Here is a 20592-nt window from a genome sequence, read left to right as displayed (position 1 = left end):
TAGGGCTTTGTCATAAGAAATATCTGAAAGTGATACGTTAGTAAGTGACTATATACTAGGCTATTGAGTATTGGCTACTGAGGTAGATATGCTCCTAGTAGGTAGTTCCACGTTGCTAAAGATATCATGTTAATTATGTTTTAATAAAGAAAGATTTCATCTCTGTGTCTGACTTTATGCTAGTTTTCAAATCTTCTGCTACCATACCTTATTGTATCTGTTTTCACTGAATGTTCTAATTGTAGTTTGCTCAGTGAATGTCCTATTTACTGATTATATTGTAATCACTTGCAGTGTGTAATCTGCCTTGGATCTCAGTGAGAAAGATGAACTATAAATAATAACAACAACAATAATAGTAATAATATTTATATTTATGCTAGTAGTAAATGCAGTACTGTGCCATGGAGTGAGTCAGAGCTTTCAAATGCCTTGTCAAGAAGACCGTTCCCCATACATTTACAAGATTAGATTTATAAAATTTACAAAATTAAATGTAACTGAAAAGCATAATTGTTTTTTAAAAGCTGTGGGTTGATTTGCTTCTAATAGCCATCTATTTTCTTACAGATACTTTCCTCTATCAAATTTCATTGATGTTTTTCTCTGTTCCTCCACTTTCAGAGTGCCATTAATGATTGGACCAAAAGCCACTGGAGAGAGATTAGTATGGAACAGATGGAAGTAGAACTCAGAAGGTTTGCCAAGGCAAGTTCCAGAGATACCCATAATTTATGTTGCTTCCTTATTATTAGAGATGGGCACAAACTGGGAAAATTCCGAACCGTGCAGTGATTCATCGTATTTCACAAACTTGCCCTGGTTCATGAACTGGTTTGTTTGGTTTGTGAAAACATCACTTCCGGGTCAGCAGAAGATCCGTAGAAAGCCTATCCCCCCATTGCCTAGGAAACTGATTGATCAGCACCAGGCTGTCTTCAGCGATGAACCAAAATACAAACCAAACGAACTGGACTAAAATTCGTCATGGTTCATTAGAAATGAACTCCCATGAACCACTAGTACACGAATCATGAACTGGCCTGGTTCTTGATGAACTTCAGTTCGTATTTCAGCTCATGCCCGCTTCTACTCAGCATCCTTCTTTCTCCATCCAGTATCTGATATTTGACCTAACAAAGCATCAACTTCCTTTTTTTTAGCCTTCACCCCCCTACTTGAGGATAAGCTCCCTGTGGAAGGAAATGGTAAAATCATGGTGCTATTTCTTTTGAACTTGACTTTGTAAAGACAAGCAAGGTCACTTTGTTCAGGAAGCAGCAGATGAGATGCACTAGTTTGATGGTTTGATTTTGGTTTGCTCAAATTAAAGTAGCTTAGACTCTACACAACTTCTCATAATGTGTGTGTGCATGCCCATGTGAAAAGAAAGAGGAAAGGGAGAGAGAACGTATGTGTCTGTATACACATAAAAGTCTGGAACCCCAGTAAGTAAATGCTTAGAGTGGTGTAATGCTTAGAATGGTGTTGAGTAGTAAACACATTGTGGCCGTAACTGTATGACACCATTACCTACTGTATTTGCCAATAGGCACTATTGCCAGATATGGTGAAATGTTAGCGTGTAGAGTTCTAATGAAGACAAAACTAGGCAAAGGTATAGATGTCTTGTGAACAAGATGGTTGAGAGCTTGGAAATAATTCTGTTGTTCATAATCTTTAAAACCATCTCATATCAGCTAGAAGTGTCAAGCTTCCTTTGCAAAAAACAATGCAAATGGAACAAACCGTGCATGAAGGAAAAATAATCAAATCAATCTATAACTCAAGCAATAAACCAAGCTGTCAGTCAAAATATATATTAAATACAGTGAAGAACACAATATCAAACTTTTTTAGGAAATCGTGAGATTTCCAAAATGTGCCAAATCATGAGAATACAGTACAATACAGTATTGTACTGCATCTTTGTATTTATCTATTATTTAAATACAGGTGAGATGTGTTTCCGCCCCTGAGGAGGATTGGACAAAACAACAGGCTGTTGGGCGTCTCTGTGGACATTCTGCTTCTCACAATTTGGCACATAGCTGTTTAAGAAGAAAAAGAGGACTATTTATTTGCTTTACAGTACATCTTTTTCACTTACCTCATTTACTCTGGACTGACTTTTTTCAGTGACTGTTGATTTTGTGGATGGAACTGTACCTTTAAATTGTTGTTCTAGAGCAGCTTACCATTTGTGAATGTATGCTTTAAATGTGTCTTAACTATACTTTCCTTTGTGTTCTTCACTGTATTTAATATATATTTTGACTGACAGCTTGGTTTATTGCTTGAGTTATAGATTGATTTGATTATTTTTCCTTCACATACGGTTTGTTCCATTTGCATTGGTTTTTGTTTGTGTGGAGGAGGAGCCTACATGTGTATTACTAAGCTTCCTTTGCAAACATATTGTCTGAAGTCTAAAATTCCAAAAATAGAATCATTTTGGTCTGAGGCACTTAAGGTTGTCAGTAAAAATTTTGTATTATGAGATTCCTTATGACTCTAAAATAATTCTGGTATGAAGTTTGAAGGGCATAGTGGAACAAAGAGATGTAGAACTTGTTTCATCTTTACTAAACTCAGCTGGACTGTTTATCTCTGCCAAATGGAAGAATGCAGAACAGACCTTTGGACACTTACCATGAAGGTTCCTTCTTCTCTGAGGAAGGAGGACATTTTGGGTGTTTCCCTTCATCCAATCAGGGAGGCAGGAAGTTCAATGTTACAGGCTGGGCCAGCCCAAGCAGGGTGGTTCAAGTCCAAACCTCAACACCAAGTCCAGGGGGAGTTTCGGGAGCCAAAAGCCAAGTCAAAGCTGTGGTCAGAACACGAGCTAATGCCAGAAGTGAGTCCAGAGTCCAAGAGCAAGGTCAGGCACAGTCCAAGGTCAGTTACCAATAGTGTCAAGTCCAAAAGCAGGCACAGGCAAGGTCCACAGAACACAAAGCAGTTGCAAACAGTAGACCCATTGCTTCCACACCTGGCTGTCGCTCCTGACTGGCTTTTATAGCCAGACATGGTTTTCAGCCAGCTGCTGGGGCTCCATCCTGATGCTACTCATCGTCGCTCTCCAGCAGCTGGCGTCAGCTCAGGAGATGAGCACTGCGCCGTCTCTCCTGCAGTTCCAGCCTCAGCCTTTGTCTGCAGCATTCTTTACGTGTGGGCAAACCTGGTGGGGTGAAAGCCCCTGGCTGGGCTTCCCCTGTGGTGCTGGCAGTCCCTGACTGAGCTTCCCCTGTGGAAGTCCCTGGCTGAGCTTCCCCTGTGGTTCTGGGGCTGGAGAGTACTGATGGCTCTGCTTCAGCTGCTGGCTGTAGGCTCCGATTAGCCAGCAGCTGTGGCTCCTGATTACCAGCCTCTGCTGAGTCAGGGCTGGCTACATGGAGCTCCTCTTCTCCTGAGGAGTCCTGGCTGGCTACACAAAGCCCCTCTCCTCCTGAGGAGGAGTCCTCGCTCTCACTGAGCCCAGACTGGGCCATGACATTCAACTTTTCTTCCTCTTTCCTGTTGGCACCTGGAACACCCATTCTCTCCCAGTTTGGGTGACTCCAACAAGCAGTAGATTCTCTGTTATTGCCATAGCCAGCTTATGTCTATTTGTCGGTTCCAGCTGGCCTGTAGAGTACAAGTGACAAATTTGAAGCAGAAGGAGAGAGATATAAGACAGTGAGCAGCCAAGGGAGATAGGAAAGTAATACGAGCAGGAGGAGGGATCTGGGAGGGCAAGATGTTTTCCTTCCTCAGAGGAGAAGGACCCTTCATGGCAAGTGTCCAAAGGTCCATTCTCCCTCTGAGGCAGAGGACATCTTGGGAGCTCCCAAAGCAGTTATTCCTTTCTGGGTGGGTAGAGCTCCCATCCTGGATAATGTGCTGCAACACTCTCCTTCCAAATGCTGCATCTACTGAGTCATACAGGTTCAGCTTGTAATGTTTGATGAACGTGGAAACTGAGGATCATGTCGCTGCCTTGCAGATTTCCTCTACTGATGCGTTGTTCTGAAGGGCCATGTTGGTTGCTGTACTTCTGACAGAGTGAGCTGTAATTCCATTCGGGATTTCTCTGTTGTTTGCTTTGTATGCCTCAATCATACAAGTTTTGATGCTGTTACCAATCACTGCTGCTGACATTTTTCTTCCCTCATTTGATGATGTCACATTAATAAAGAGGAAATCCAGTTTCCTGATCAATTCCATTCTGGACAGGTAGGCTTTGAGGGCCCTCCGCACATCAAGATTGTGCTATTCCTTCTCCCTAGCATGCGTAGGACTGGGACAAAAGAATGGTAAATTGATCTCCTGAGATCCGTGGAATCTGATATGCCTTGGGTAGGTCTGTGTGGAGGACAACCTTGTCCTTATGAAATACGCATAGATGTGGTTTGATTGATAAGGCACTTAATTCTGACATCTACCGGGCTGAAGTGATGGCTACTAGGAAGACTGTTTTTAATTTTAACAATCTTAAGGAAATGTCTCTCAGTGGTTCGAAAGGAGGTTTGCAGTCTGCATGTGGGGAAGTGGTAGATAGCAGGTGGGCTGAGCAAGGTTGCTCCCCTCAGGAAACTCTGGATGTGTGGGTGTCTAGATAACCTAAGACCCTCTAAAGGGTGGTAATACAGAAGCCAATGCTGCCACTTGTTTTCTCAGCATAGCCAGTTTAAGGCCGGAGACCAGTCCATCTTGTAGGAAATCTAGAACCACGCCTAGGGTGGGATGCAGAAAGTCCACTTTCTTTCTCTTTGTCCATCTGACAAAGGCCTTCCAGGTGGTGTTTTATATCTTAATAGTTGACTTCTTTCTGTAGGCCAGGAATGTGTTGACTATTTGTGGGAGGTATCCTAATTTGAATAGGAAGTCCCTCTTAACCTCCAGACGGTTAGACATATCCACTCTGGGTGTGGGTGCCAGATCAGGCCCTGGTGGAGGAGGTATGGGGTGGCCGGGAGGGGAACTGGTGAGGTGAATGACATCAACTGGAGCACTGAAAACCAAGGTCTTCTCGGCTACCATGGAGCTATCAGGATCACCTCTGCCTTTTGCATTGCTATTTTCCATAGAAGTCTTGGAATAACGGGAATGGGGGGAAAGGGATAGAGCAAGCCCTTCGGCCATTGAGTTGTGAGAGCGTCAGTCCCCTCCGCCTGAGGGTGGTGGTACCTGGTCAGAAATCTTGGGACTTGGTGATTCTGGTGGTCACATATAGGTCTAAAATCGGGGTCCCAAATACATCTGTCACCAACTGGAATATTTCCTTCTTGAGGGCCCATTCTCCTGGCTGGTCTGTCTGCTCAGCCAGTCATCTTGGGTGGCAGAGCCCTTGATGTGTTCTGCTTGAATAAAAGACAGGTGGGATTCTGCCCATGCAATGATCTTGATTGCCTCCTTGTGAAGTTTGAGGATTTGGTACCCTCCTGCTTGTTTATGTAACTCTTGGCCGATGTGTTGTCTGTGGGGACTAGGACATCATTGCTGGCTAGTGGCCGAGGGTTATCCATATCGCTCTCATCTCTAGAAAGTTGATGGGGAGATGCATCTCTGCCTCAGATCACTGCAGCTCCCCTACAGTGTCTGTGAAGATTTGAAGACTTTGTGGAGCCAGAAAGCTCTTTCCCTGAAGGAGATTGTTGTCTCTGGTTCATTAGATTTTCCTTGACTTCCCATGGGACTCTGATGTTTATGTTGGCCTTGGACATAATCTGGAACTGAAAGGGGCAAAGAAAGGCTAACAGATTTCTGGTGTGAAGACGCCCCCAGTAGATTGCTTCGCAGTTCACCACTAGGATCTCCATTAGTTTGGCTAAGGTCTGGAGGGAGGCAGAACTGCCTTGGATGACCGATCTGACAACCTCCTTGGTTTTCCTGATCTTCTCCTGGGGGAGAAAGAAATGGTATTTCCTGGTGTCCACTATCATCCCTAGGTGCAGAAGCCTTTGAGAGGGTTGGATAGAGCATTTGTCCAGATTTATCTGGAATCCGTGACGCTGGAGGAAATGCATAATTATCCAGATATCTTGAATAGACTTCTCCTTTGACTGGGCCTGAATCAGGAGGTCATCCAGATAGGGATGAATGTGGATTCCCTCTTCCCTGAAGCGGACCATTGGGTTGATCAGTACTTTGGAGAACACCCTGGGTGCAGAGGCCAAGCCGAAGGGGAGTGCTCTGAATTGGAAGTAGTGGTTGTTTGCATGAAACCTTAGAAATCAATGATGCTCTGAGTTGATGGGAATGTGGAGGTAGGCCTCTGTGAGGTCTATGGAGGTAAGGTACTCCTCAGGTTGCAGAGCTTCAGATATGGACCAAAGGGTCTTCATATGGAAGTGCTTGAGCTTTATGTAGCTGTTCATGAATTTCAAATCTAGAGTTGCTCTCCAGTCCCCATTCTTCTTTGATACTGTAAAGAACAGGGAGTAAATGCCTCAGCCCGTCTCTCTGTTGGGAACAGGTTCTATCGCCTGGATGACTAGGAGGTGTTTGAGTGCTTTTTGCATGATGATTTTTCTCTGGAGGGTTCTTGCAGAGTGGAGATTTTAGGAAACGATCCAATGGATAAGAGTTGAGCTTGATTGAGTAACCTTTGGAAACCAGTTCAAGGGTCCAGGCATCCACCTTTGATTTGACCCACACTTGATGGAACTGAAGTAGTCTCTCTCCCACCAGGCCCCGGAGTGAGTCAGGACTTACGGGATTTGTTATCAAAGTCATGCCTGTCTCCTCAGGCTTGCTGCTGCCTGTTAGATCTAGATCCGAAGGGTCTTTTAAAGGATTGTCTGGAGAAGCTCCACAAAGTGCATTTGGGTTCATGGTGAGATCTGGATAGCACATGGTGTGGGTGTGAAAGGATTGGGAGCCAAAGGGACAAGTATCTTTGGCAGGGCTTTCTTCTTGACCCTTGTCTCCACCAATATCTTGTCAAGCGCCTCGCTGAAGAGTTTGTCACCCTGAAAGGACTAGGACATGCTCTTTTTGCAAGGATACATGGCTCAGAGCCATGAAAGTTGCCAGGAGCTTGTTCCAGCCCAAGGGGCAGGATGGCACTGGATGGATCGGCTTCTGCTGCTGCAGTTGCCGCCATTGTAACAGAGGGGGTTAATCAAATATGGAGTACTTCTTCATTAACTAAGTTAACACATTATCTCAGAAGTCAATAAAGTTCAGATGTGTTTACAGATAATTTTGTTGAAAGGTGGATATTGCTCACTGCGTTTTTGAACAAAAAGTTAAATTTGGTGTGCATCTATATATGTTTCACAATATATTGTAATGTTTGGAAGGGAGTACGGCTCAGTGGATGAGCATCTATTTTCAGTGCAAGTCCCAGGTTCAGTCCCCAGCATCTCCAGTTAAAAAGATTAGGTAGCAGGTGATGAGAAAGACCTTGACCTGGATAGCTGCTGCCAGTCTGAGTAGATAAGGCTCATCTTTATGAACCAGTTTCATGTGTTCATGTACATGTCTGGTATTTGGTTGGCTGCAAATGGAGTATATTAAAAACAATAATAATAATAATAATAATCAATAGCCTCAGCCAATCCAGAGCCAGCTACCATCAGTAAGTGGTTAAAATGGGAAATCAAGTATCATATGTGTGTCAGCGCAAACTTGCAGCTATGCATATTTTTATGATTAGAGTACCTGTACCATAGTCTCATGGAACAATTGATACAGCAAACTCCAAAAACTTGGATGTGCAAAGAAAATCAGCATTTTTTAAAAAGGTTAGTGATGTTTCAAGTTTTCAATTTTCTGTACAAGAAATTCTGGTGAACTTACTAGGATCATGTATTCATTACAAGGTATAAACTTCAGTGATGATACTCTTGATTTAAATTTTCTAGCCAAAATGTGCCTGCAGTGTGTTTATTTCATGTTCTTTCTAAAGATAGTATGATTGAAATTCTTGAGGGAGAGTGTAGAACTGTAACAACAAACTAATGTGGCTAACTCCTCTGGATCCATATTATATCATGGAAAGTCTTTTATTATTGTGTTAATGGCACCATTGTTGTTATTTGATGCACCATGTCTTAACATGGTTATAATGTTTTTCCTTAGGAAATGTGGTCATTGGCTAAAGAAGTTCGCTCCTGGAATGTATACATAGGTTTAGAGCTAACAATAAAGAACATGATGACATCACTGAGGGTTATAACAGAGCTGCAGAATCCTGCAATGAGAGATAGACACTGGTATCAACTGATGGGTGCAATAGGTGTAAGTACCTTTTGAATGCTGTTGTCCGTATTGTTCTTAGCTCTTTGGTCACTTATGTGATTTCATACTTCTTTCTGCCTCTACAAGTGAAAAAATGGGGGAGTTATGTTTTTTATTTCATGAACCCTAAAAAATGATTTGTGTAACTTCACATATTCTTTCCAGAACAAGATCATAAAATTGTAATAGATTGCATGGCTTTTGTAGAGAAGCAACTAGAAGACTTTACTTAAGGAGAATTCCCTTTTTCCCCTAATGAGAGTCAGTAATTTATATCTCAACATGTAAAATAACCCACCAGGAACTTAATACAGTCCATAGAATTAATGAAAACTGAGTAAGAGAACATTGAGGGCCTTAAGACCGCAGCTTCTATTCTTTGGAGAGTATCTTCCATGGAATTGTGTTAACAGTTATTGTAGACATGTTGCTTCATCTTTGAATTCTGATTCTACCTCAGCTTAAACCTCATGCTATGTAGAGAAATAAGCATTGTAAGTTTTGAGCATCTCCAATTTCAAGAATTATAAGTGTGGAAGATTTCATTAATGTATTGTTTCTGGACAACCTTCATTCCAGAAAATGTTGTCTATGGGAGCACTGCTAAGCAGATCTACTCAGAAGAAAGTCCTAAATGGGTCTTAATCCCAGGAACATTGGGGGGGGGGGTTGGATTTCAACCAATGTCAGCAGTTGATTTTGAGAACCTGAATGTCTTCTAACCATTTAACAAAAAGAAAGTAGCATGAATCTAGTTTATTAGTAAAATACGTTGCTAAAGCAGTCATTCCCTCAAATTATTTGCAAAAGGCATTGCTTATCTGGTATCTCTCTCAGTTTATAAAATATATACCATCATAGATACAAGATCTCAAAAGTGGGAGGAAGGAGGATGTTTTTCTTCCTCTGTTTTTTACTTACAGATTTTGCCAGAGAGAGGGATGTATGTCTTTGTTCATAGAAAGAAAAGCAGGAAAAGCAGTGAAGTGGTATAAAAATTATTTCAATACACAAATAAATAGATCAAAGACCCTTTGTTCCTTTGGTATATTTTGCAGGTTCAGTTTTCAATAAACAAACATACAACATTAGCTGAATTGCTGGCACTGAAGCTCCATAAGTTTGAAGATGATATTCGAAGTGTTGTTGACAAAGCAGTGAAAGAGCTAGGCACTGAAAAGGTTTGTTCTTTTCCACTTTTTGATGTATTTAACATCTGTATGTATATGAATTTCTGCAACAATGTCAAGGTATTTGCCAGTGCTGTAAGAAATTCAACAACAGCTAAGAAAATAGCTGTCCTTAAGGCAAATAATGTCTAGATTCAGTGAACATGTCAGAGTGGAATTTGAGCCGAGGTTTACCAATTCTAATCTAGCACTCTTAAGTGCCAACCTACGTGAGATGCCAAACACATGTTGTTCACATATCGGGTCCCTCAAGGTTCCCTGGGTAGTGTAGTCTTTAAAAAAATCAGCCACTTGATGTGATTCTCCGCTGGGGAAGAGCAATGGGAGGGATTCTCTCTCTTTTCAAAAAGCCTCAGCTCGGGTTTTCCTACAGGAGTTCAGGGGCTGAGGGGATATAACATGAGGAGAGAGAGAGAGAATCCCGCCCCCCCATTGCTCTTCTCCCCAGCGGAGAATTGCATTGCTGATTCTCTCTCTTGCAAAAAGCTGCCCTGGATTTCCTGGCTGCTGTTACATCCCACCCAACCCCTGCCCCCAAGCTCCCAGAGGAAAACCCAAGCCAAAGTTTATTGCAAGAGAGGGAGAGAGAGATTCCCTGGTGGAGAATCACATCAAGTGGCTGTTCTTTGTAAGACTACATGACCCAGGGAACCGTGTGGGACCAACATGCACCTAGGCATCTCATGTAGTTTCCCTCTAACTGCTATCTCATATTGTTTCTGGGATATTTTTAGTATGTACACTGAGTATGATCAAATGTTTCTAACCAGCATCTTGATTTTTTAAACTAGATTCTCATAGAAATCAATCAAATATGGGCTACCATGGAGTTTTCTTATGAAGAGCATTACAGGACCAATATTCCTTTGCTGAAAGCTGATGAACAGCTTTTTGAGACTTTAGACAGTAACCAAGTAAGATGTTACTTTCCAGTGTAAATAATAAATGAGCTCATTGCTGAATTCCTAATGTGTTTTTTTATAATTGGGCTAAATTTACAACCCTGCTTCCAGAATTTGTATTTAAAATGAATCTTAACCATCCCAGATGTTAGTCTGTAAAATTATATGTGTTCTTGACTATATGTTTTAACAAAAATTCCTGTCTGTGTAGGAGTTAACAAAATTACAGGTCCTTGGTCTCTTCCCCTCCCCCCACCAATAGTATAGAATCATTTAATAATATGCTGTCCATTTGCAAGGTTTGAAATTGTCTTTTGCTATGATTTAGTGTAATAATAGCTTGCAGGAGATTTTTGTAAAACTTTTGTAGCTCTGTCTCCTGTGTGAGTTCAAGTAATTTTATTTATCCTTTAATTTTATTTCTCCTCTTTTGTTTTTCAAGGTTCAGCTGCAAACAATTCTACAGAGCAAATACATTGAATATTTCATTGAACAAGTCTTAAGCTGGCAGAAAAAGCTGAATGTGGCAGACACAGTCATTTTCATTTGGATGGAAGTTCAGCGCGCATGGTCTCATCTAGAAACCATTTTCATTGGCTCGCATGATATTAGAGATCAGCTTCCTGAAGATGCAAAGCGATTTGATGGCATTGATTCAGATTTTAAGGTTAATGAAGAACAGGCACCCTAACAACAGTCATATCACATTATCTCACATTCTGGCCTTTTCTTTTACCTTTCCTTTTAGGAAAAACAAGCAAGTTTCCTCTGAGAAATAGAAGGAAGGGGAAACAATTGGGAGATTCCGTTCCCCCCTCCCCCAAGCTCTTCTTCCATGGATCCTATACACTTTCAGGAACTTAACCAGGCTAATTTGCTTTCTCTTTCCTTCCCTTTATTTATTTAGTGATTTAACATAGTTATATACTGCCTCTCTAACTTCTTTAACTGCTTCTCAGTGTTCTGTCGCCTCTGAGCAAATTTGGTCCATCAGGTCATTTTTAAAAACTTAAAAACTTTTACCTTATTTTTTGGTTAATTTACAAAGTCATATTTTCCTGCATACACGTGGAATATATGTATCCTGAGTATGTAGGAAATTTTCTTGAATTTGGATAGCCCATTTTTGCTGATTTTGTGATCATAATGTGGCTAGTTACTTTACTATTAAGAATATTAGACCATTTGTTTTATTATACAGATATAAAATTAAAGACTGTGTTGTACTTTCAATATAATAATTGAATAGGAAGCAGTAAGTCAGGTCAGATATGCTGAAATCCAAGCAGATTCAAAACAATCATGTCCCCCCCCCAACAAGTGTGTGTGTTAAAAATAAATTATAAGAAGCCTTTACTTCAAAACTTTTTCTCAAGGTGAGCAGTTCAGGACACTGTAAGAAAAGATAAAATGTATTTTTGCTGCATTCCACATCTTCAAAATAATTATAAAAATTTTAGAAGATAGCAACACACTTTGAATCAGTATACTTTTAACAGTTTGGATATAGACACTTAGATTTTAAAACCACAGGGTTTATGAAGTTTCCAGAATATGAAAAAATTTATTCCATATTTCTGTATTCATCCAGGAATTAATGAAGATTTCAGCAAATACAAAAAATGTATTGGAAGCAACAACAAAACCCAATTTATATGAAAAACTTGAAGATCTGCAACACAGGTATATACACAGTATTCAAGCAATGAGCAATTAAAGGTTAACAAGGACAATTGTATGGCCTTTTTGGTTTTATTTCTGTTATTTGATGTCTTTCTGTGTTTATTAAAAAGAACACAGACAACACTTAAAGATAGAGAGTCTGTCAAAGTCAAATATATTTTAGAAAAAAATATTTATGGTACAGCAAATCATATTTATGGTACAGCAAATCATATTATTTTGTGTTTTGATCGTATAATAATAGGCTTTCTTGTGGACAGGGGAAGAAGATATTACTATTCCCTGAAGCTCATCCTGTTTCTCTGTGGAGGTTTCTAGCCAGCTGGGCGACCTTGGGTCAGTCACAGCTTCTAGGAGCTCTCTCAGCCCCACCCACCTCAGAGGGTGTTTGTCGTTATGGGGATAATAATAGCATACTTTGTAAACCGCTCTGAGTGGGTGTTAAGTCATTCTGAAGGGTGGTATATAAATCCAAGTTTGTTGTTGTTGTTAGAGACTCATCTCCTGAAAAGATTCATACAGTGTCCTTCCCCATCTTCCATCTCTTTGGACTCCTCCTGTGATCAAGGAGGTGGGATTGATCATGATAATATGTCCATCAGAGTGCACATGGAGCTCTGGATTGGGGCTGTCAAAAGTCCTGCAATAGTCAGATCTAAACAAAGACATTCACAAGGGCAGTGTATGCTCTGTTTTTATCACTCACTGGATTGGTACACCTTATTATGCCTCTCCCTCTGAGGAAATCTATGTTAAATAAAACTGAAGTAAAGAAGAAAATCTGAAATGTTGCTGTCCTTGAGAGCTACTATATACACAATCTGTAGTGAAAAACTATTATAGATTCTTAAATGTAAAAGTGTTCTCTTCATAATTTTCAGACTTTCCCTTTGTGAAAAAGCCCTTGCTGAATATTTAGAAACCAAACGTTTAGCCTTTCCTCGGTTCTATTTTGTTTCATCTGCTGATCTCCTTGACATTCTTTCAAAGGGAGCCCAGCCAAAACAGGTAAAATTTCTTGCAATAATATTTAAAGCATTATCTCCAAAGAAATATGATAGTAGAAAGTGATTAAAATCTGAGCCACGCTGAAATGATTGGTTTCCTTAATTGTGTGCTCTTACCTTGAATTCAGGTGACCTGCCATCTTATTAAACTTTTTGACAATACTGCTGATCTTAAATTTCAAGACAACAAAGAGAAATCCAGGAATACTGCATTAGGGATTTATAGCAAAGAAAAGGAATATGTCCCATTCAACAGAGAATTTGAGTGTGTTGGTCAGGTATGTTGACTCCTTTTGCAAAACTAAAGTATATAAATTTTCTTTTCTTTATTTCATAAAATAAAAAGAAGGCAGAGTGTTATCCTTTTCATCCCAATTCCAGAGCTGATCTAAGACGTTAAACTACTTTCTACTAAACTGGCAAAATTCTGCCTTTATTTAAGCTAATTATATAATTTTCAAAAATATGTTATCCACTTTTTATTTTTATTATATCATAGGAATATGTTGGATATTCATGTTACAGGGAGAATCAAAAAGATTCAATGCTTCGAGGAATTCACAACATGTTTAGTTGCATTGGCTGTCTGGGAAATTAACAGTGCAGTCTTAAGTAGAGTTATACCCTTCTAAATGCATTTAAGTCAATAGGCTTAGAAGAGTGCATCTCTGTTTAGGATTGCACTACAAATATCACAGCATGAGCTATCAAAATACCTGTATCCTATGTGTTTGAGACTAGTTGCTCTCAGAAAAAAAGGCAGTAATAGACAATCAAAATGACCAATAATATATGATCAATACTTAAATCGCATCTTACCTCTTGGGAAGGGGATTTCAGAGCTAATTGACAGGCTAAATTGCTAGAATGTTCTGAAATGTCTATGCAAGTGTTGAGATATCCATAAAGAAGCTTGTCTCTTTGTTTTTAGCGGATTCTTTGGACAGTGAGTGTGTGACTTAAACCGTAACCTCAGTGCCAACTATTTTAATTGCCCTATGTTATTAAGATAGTTGTGCCTATGGCCACCTACTGCCCCCCCCCCCTCAACTCAGACCTTCCACTGTGGCATGACCCACTCCTGGGGGGAATTATTAGGCTTTAGTCTGGAGAAAAAGAGGATTGCCCCCAATTATTCCTCCTGTGGCTCCTGTGATTGTTGTTTCCTTGCAGCCTGACAGTGCCATTCTCCTCATCTGCCTGGCTCTGGCTCCCTTTCACCTGAGGCTGGGCACTGCCTTTCCTCCCTGGACACTGATCCCCACCTTCCATCAACCTGAAGGCCCTGCACACTCAGGCGTGCCCCTCCTATGCTTGGACAATTCCCTTTTCCCATTCCTGCCTTTCTCTTTGGGGGCCTGCACTTCTAATCAACCCCATGCTGGATAGACAGCCCCACCTGCAGGTACCCCACCCAGCTGTCTTGGCCCTGTGGCTCTGTCTTGCTAATGAGTATGACCCTGCTGTCCAGAGCAGCCTCATCCCTGCTGGGATGCCATCCCTTGAGGTGCAGCCTGGCAGTCCTCGGGCCAGGTGACTGGGTGCCTGTGTGCTGGCAGGCCTTCCCTTCTTGGCTGGGATGGCAGCGGCATATGGCCCCTGGCCTCTGATAATATGGGTGGGGTTGTCCACCGGTGTTCTGGGCATCAGAAGGTAAGACCTGCCTGGGCTCCACCAACTGATGTGCCTTTTCTGTTATATACAAAATTAGGTGCTGATTTTTTTTGTTTGCTTGCATGTACTGTTCCAAAATTTACTGATGTTCAAGTAAATCTATAAAGCTATAAACAATAAAAATAAAAAATAAAAAACCACAACATTCTGAAAAAAAACACACACCAACAATACATATAAACATAAAATAACCTACAGGAAAAGGGGGGGGGAACTAAAGCTAAAACTACAAATCGAGTTCCGATTTTCTCTGCAACAAATATACATCATTTTCAGTCTCACTTATCCTATATTAAACATAAGAGCCCTCTTTTTTCTGTTGTTCATAATTCTTAATCCATAAATCCAGATGTCATCAAGTCCTATTATCTATTTTATGTAAAAAGTGTATAAACGGTTTCCATTCAGTCAAAAATTTAACTAATGTCTTTTCTCTAATCAGTGAAATAAGTTTTGCCATTGATGCAAATTCCAAAACTTTTATCCACCATTCCTCCATTGTAGGCAATGTTGGAGTTTTCCATTTTTGTGCATAGAGTGCTCTTGCTACCGTGATCGAGTATAAAAACAGAGTTCCAAAACTTCTTTCCAACTGGCTGTCCATCATTCCCAACAAAAAAGTCTCTAGTTTCAACTGGATTTTAATCTTCAAAATCTTCTGGATCGATGATTGTATCTGCAACTAGAAACTCTTTGCTTTCTTAACATGTCCACCACCTATGATAAAACATCCCTTCTTGTTTAGCACATATCCAACATAGATTTGAAGCATCCTTGTACATTCTAGCTAATTTTTCAGGAGTCATATACCAATGATACATCATCCTATAAAAATTTTCCTTAACACTAGAGCTTAATGTAAATTTCAGACCCCTTGTCAATATATTTTCCCATTGCTCCATTAGTATGTCATGTCCACAGTTGTTTGCCCATTTAATCATACATTCTTTTACTTGCTCTTCTTCTGTCTCAAACCTCAGCAAAAGTTTGTACATTTTAGAAATAACATGTTCATCATTTGTACAGACGGCAATTTCAAATTCAGTTTTAGATTGTTTAAAGTCATGTCTCTTGTCTAGTTAAATCTCTCTGAGATTTGCATGTAAGAAAACCATTAGCAAACATGCCCTTTAGGTTTTGATCCCCTCTGTTAACAATGCTATATTTTATTGAATAAGCACTAGTTCTCTAACATTTGCTCAAGGTTAAAAATACTTCACGTTTTGGAACAGATGTGTAGAATACAGTGAAAATGGATTATTCATAGGTTGAAAGGATGCATAGACTTAGATGGATGTAAAAATTATCTTCTAGGATAGGCGTAGAAGTATTGCTGTATATACTGAAAATATTGTCAACCAGCTGATACTAAAGATCATAAGCACAGGAATCTAACCCTGGCTCCAGAAGATGCTGCTTAAGCTGCAGTACTGCAGCCCAAGCTCTGCTCATGACCTGAGTGCAATCCTGGCGGAAGCTGGGTTCAGGTAGCCAGCTCAAGGTTGACTCAGCCTTCCATCCTTCCAAGATCAGTAAAATGAGTACCCAGTTTCCTGGGGGTAAAGTGTAGATGACTGGGGAAGGCAATGGCATACCATCCCATAACAAAAGTCTGCCAAGAAAACATTGTGATGTGATGTCCCCCATGGGTCAGTAATGACTCAGTGCTTGCACAGGGGACTACCTTTACCTTTTTACCTAATCCTCTGGGTCCACCTGAATTATCTTGCATCATTTTATACTGCCTAACTACTTAAATACTATGGAGTAATACAAATCTAGATAATTCTGGGCATTTGGTTTCAAAATAAATTTACCACAATCTTACATGAATCTTGATGCAGTTTAACTATCCACCACAAATACTCTGGGTGAATTTAATTTTGGAATAGTTTCAGTCAATTACTATGTACTTCTTAAAAGAAATCTCTGAAGTGAAAATGGGAATTTTGATTAAATAAAGTTAATCTTTGGACAGCAGCTGTTACACTTAAACTTTGTTGGTTTAAACCAGTTTAGTTTGCCTTGAATAAAAACAAAATAATAAAGTACAGATACACAATAAGTGTGAGAAGGATTCAAAGAGATTGGCAGCACAGTCCTAAGCAGAATTATACTCTTATAAGTCCCAAATCAGCAGATTTATAAGGGTGTAATTCTGCTTATGGCTGCAGTGTGGGTTACTTCAAAAACGAATTCTGCTGATAGGGGGGTGAATGATACAAAATTACTTGTTACAGATTTTAAAAATTAAAAGCATGGGATGTTCTTCATTGAAGGATTTATTAAAAATCCTTTAATGTTCTTCTCAGATATAGAACATAGTGTTTGTGTTTGATAATTATTCTGTAAGGTGGAAACGTGGTTAAAACGCCTTGAAGAAACCATGTGTGAAACAGTTCGTCATCACATTGCTGAAGCTGTTGGTCTATATGAAGAAAAGTCCAGAGAACAGTGGATTTTTGACTACCCAGCTCAAATAGCACTCACGGGCTCTCAAATCTGGTGGACCACAGATGTGGGAATAGCATTCAGCAGGCTGGAAGAAGGGTATGAAACAGCTTTGAAGGATTACAATAAAAAACAGGTATTGATTTCTTCCTTAACTATACAATAACTGAACACATGTAAAATTATGACTAGTTTACAGTCAGCAGAATCACATAGTAAACTTCTTCTGGATGGATAGACTATGTCATTTCAGGATGTGTGTGTGTGATTTACTTGAGTTTTTGTCACTCAAGCCAAAATGCACTGAAGCTCCATCCAGGCATGACTAAGATGCCTTTTGTTCAACATTCTCATCCTGAGATTGATTAAGGGCTCATCCTGTTCTAAGCTGGCTTGCACTCTCCCTGAAAGAGCAAGATTGAAGCTTGGGGTACTAGTATATCCATGTCTTTAGATAGAAGTCTTGTTTCCAGTGTATCATGTAGTGCCATTGCCCTGCTTGAGTTTGGTGTGCCCCCTGTGGCATTTCCTGGAGAATCTGGATCCAACTGTGGTGATCCATGTTTCATCACATTCAAGTTTGCAATATCACAATGTGCTTTATATAAGGGGTTGCCTTTGAAAATAGTTTGGAAGTTTCAGTTGGTAAAAATTTAGTAGCAAGGCTGCTGACTAGACATGGGCACGAACGGGAAAAAAAAACCCTGAACACCCTGTTCATCGTTCATTGCCATCAACGAACAACGAACATGGACAAACATAAACTGTTTCCGGACATGTTTGTTGTTTGTGGGGGCCAGAACCACCACCCCACTTAGCCCCCCTCCCCTCAAACCCACTTACCTGGCCCTTTAAAGATCCCTTTAAACTATCAGGTGGCAGGGGGGGATTCCCCCCTGCCGACTGCCAGCTGATAGTTTAAAGGGCCCTGTTCTGGCAAAAACAGTAGTGTCTGCTGGTAGCTAATTTGAGGGATTACAGACTGACCTTTTCAATGTCCAATACCCACCAAATTTGCAGGGGACATAGTCCTCACTGTCCTCTGAAGACCCCTCAAGTTTCAGAGACATTGCACCCAGGGAAAGGCATGATCCACGGGTCTCCTCGTTGGCTGTCATTTTCTCTTCAAAATGGCAAAGAACGGGACTCTCTGCTGGAAGTACTTTGAAGGGTTAAAGCCAGAAGGAAAGCCAGAAGGGAGTTCCGAGTTCATTCTCTGCCTCCGGTTGCCAAGGAGATTGATTGCAGGTGCCAGACTGTCTGGCTTGACAAACGAGGCTTGCAACGACCACCTGTTCGTTTAGGATGGGGCCACACAAACAGCCTGTTCGCGAACAGCAGATTGGGCTGTTCGTGGGTTTTTGCTGTTCGTAATGCTGTTCGTGCCCATGTGCCTGGTACCAGTCACTGTGCTCACATCTTACTAATTTTAAAAGAGGCTGCCTATTTGCTTTAAAAAAACATTGCTGGTCATAATCTTTAAATCTGTGAACAGCCTTGTTCCCATTACAAACCAGCCTGAGAATTAAGTTCTTTAGGTGACCCTCTCTGAATGTTTTCAGCCAAGAGAGGTAGGAAGTGTGTCCTGCACTCATGACTGCAAGACAGAGAAAAGAGTGAGGAGAGAGAAGATGAAGATGGAAGAAAGTTCCTAGGACTAGCAATCAGGACTTCAAATGGATAGCATCAGGAAAGTAGAAAGGAAAGGATGCACAGGCCCGTCCCTGACCCTTCTATTTCTCTATATAGTCCCCTTTTGTCACCAGAGACTAGGGTTCAGTGTATAGTCCTTCACATCCAACAAGCAGCATGGGATTTGTAGCATTGTGGTTAAGTGGCTGGGCTCCGAATCAGCACTCTGCTAATTCCATTTCCACTACTGCCATGAGCTCAGGAGAAGTGCCTTGGGTAAGTCACTCCTCTCAGCCCCAGCTCTCCAGCTATATTGTGAGGAAAATAATAACACTGCTCTGAGTGTGGCACTAATCTGTCCAGAAAGGCGATATATAAACACACTGTTGTTGTTGTTGTTAGCTAAATCATATGGGAATATCACCCCAGCATGATTTCATTGAAGGTTTAAAGATCTGACTACAGATCTTTCAGCATCACATTTGTTTTGTATCTCACTTATGTCAATTGTGTAAACTGTTCCAGAACAAATGAAATATGCCCCTAGGAGTGGCTTAGCTAGTATGTTATGTCTATCAGACTATTTATTTGTTACTTACTTTAACTTTCTGATAAAATAAACAGACTCTTTTCCTGTTCCTAGGTACGATTGTTTCAGTGTATGTGTCCATACTTAGTTTTTCGGTTTTTCAGTTCAAGAACAAGGAGGTAAAATAACAGTGAAGAGCATTGTGTACACTTTTTACAGATATTTTTTAAAAATGAGGTTATGGTCTGCTATACTGTAAAAGTTGATAGAGCAGGTGAAAGCATTTCCTGTACAAAGTATACCAATGGGAGTGGTTTCAAGAGTACTGTATTGGATTTTAGTTGAGTAAAATTACTTTTTGTATGCTCTTTTTAGATCACTCAGCTAAATGCTCTTATCGCTCTCTTGTTGGGAGAGCTCACATCCAGTGACAGACAAAAGATTATGACTATATGTACAATAGATGTTCATGCAAGAGATGTGGTGTCAAAGCTTGTTGCTCAGAAGGTAAACTAAAACCTGTGTTTCAACCTCCACAATAGTACTAGATCTCATGCTGCTCAATACTAGTATATTTTGCATGTATTTGTTGTTACTTACGTTATTCAGGTTGAGGCTGCAGTCCTCAATATGCTTATTGGGAGTCAGTTACAGATTCTAATAAATTAAATGTTAATTTCAGAATCTCAGATTACATGTGAAAGATACCTCCAAGATGTTGGAAAAACTGAAAATGTCCCGTGGGGGGGAAATTCCAAATTGTTTCAAATTTTTCCTTGGACTTTACCTCTCTATAAGAGGGAGTATACAATTTTTAGGCAACAAGTGTTTATCTTTTCCTTGAAAAAATTCCTAATAATGATAGATTTGGATCTCGGATGACATTTTGTCTGTTTTATCTTACTGATTTTCTTCATAGATCTGAATCCAAAAAAGCAATAAATAATTACATATCCACCACTCCTGGTAATTAGGGTTGCCAGTTCTGATTTAGGAAATTCCTGCAGATTTGAAAGCAGTGCCTGGGAACAGCAGAGTTTGGGGAAGGGGAGAAAGCTCAGCCGGGAAGTGATGTCAAAGGTCAGCTCCTCCAGCTCCCCACCTTCTCTCACTGCTACCATCAAATTGATGGGTTTGCTTTGCCTGAAGGGTTGGGCCCAGGTCCCTTCTGCCAATTGCCACTTAAAGGCTTAGCATCATATTTGCATATCCCTCTCCTTTTGCACTTGCTACTGAGGGGGGACATCATGCTTAGCAGAGTAAGGTTTAACTACTCCCCCCTCCTCTTTCTGCTCCTG

At 40.5% G+C, this 20592-nt stretch overlaps 1 protein-coding gene across 1 annotated transcript in view; it reads left to right on the top strand.

Annotated features, from left to right (window-relative positions):
* Positions 1-20592, top strand: part of DNAH11 (dynein axonemal heavy chain 11) — a 226382-nt gene that overhangs the window by 59423 nt on the left and 146367 nt on the right. The window contains exons 20-29 of the mRNA XM_054991090.1: positions 625-708; positions 8068-8226; positions 9285-9407; positions 10208-10330; positions 10761-10985; positions 11910-12001; positions 12883-13009; positions 13137-13286; positions 17036-17269; positions 19670-19801. Of these exons, the coding sequence (XP_054847065.1) occupies positions 625-708; positions 8068-8226; positions 9285-9407; positions 10208-10330; positions 10761-10985; positions 11910-12001; positions 12883-13009; positions 13137-13286; positions 17036-17269; positions 19670-19801 (1449 nt within the window). The remainder of the gene's footprint in view (positions 1-624; positions 709-8067; positions 8227-9284; positions 9408-10207; positions 10331-10760; positions 10986-11909; positions 12002-12882; positions 13010-13136; positions 13287-17035; positions 17270-19669; positions 19802-20592) is intronic.

Source organism: Eublepharis macularius, chromosome 11 (assembly GCF_028583425.1).
Source record: "Eublepharis macularius isolate TG4126 chromosome 11, MPM_Emac_v1.0, whole genome shotgun sequence".
In the NCBI taxonomy this organism is placed as follows: Eukaryota; Metazoa; Chordata; class Lepidosauria; order Squamata; family Eublepharidae; genus Eublepharis; species Eublepharis macularius.
Note: the sequence above shows the minus strand (reverse complement) of the source record. Positions and strands in the feature narration are given on the sequence as shown.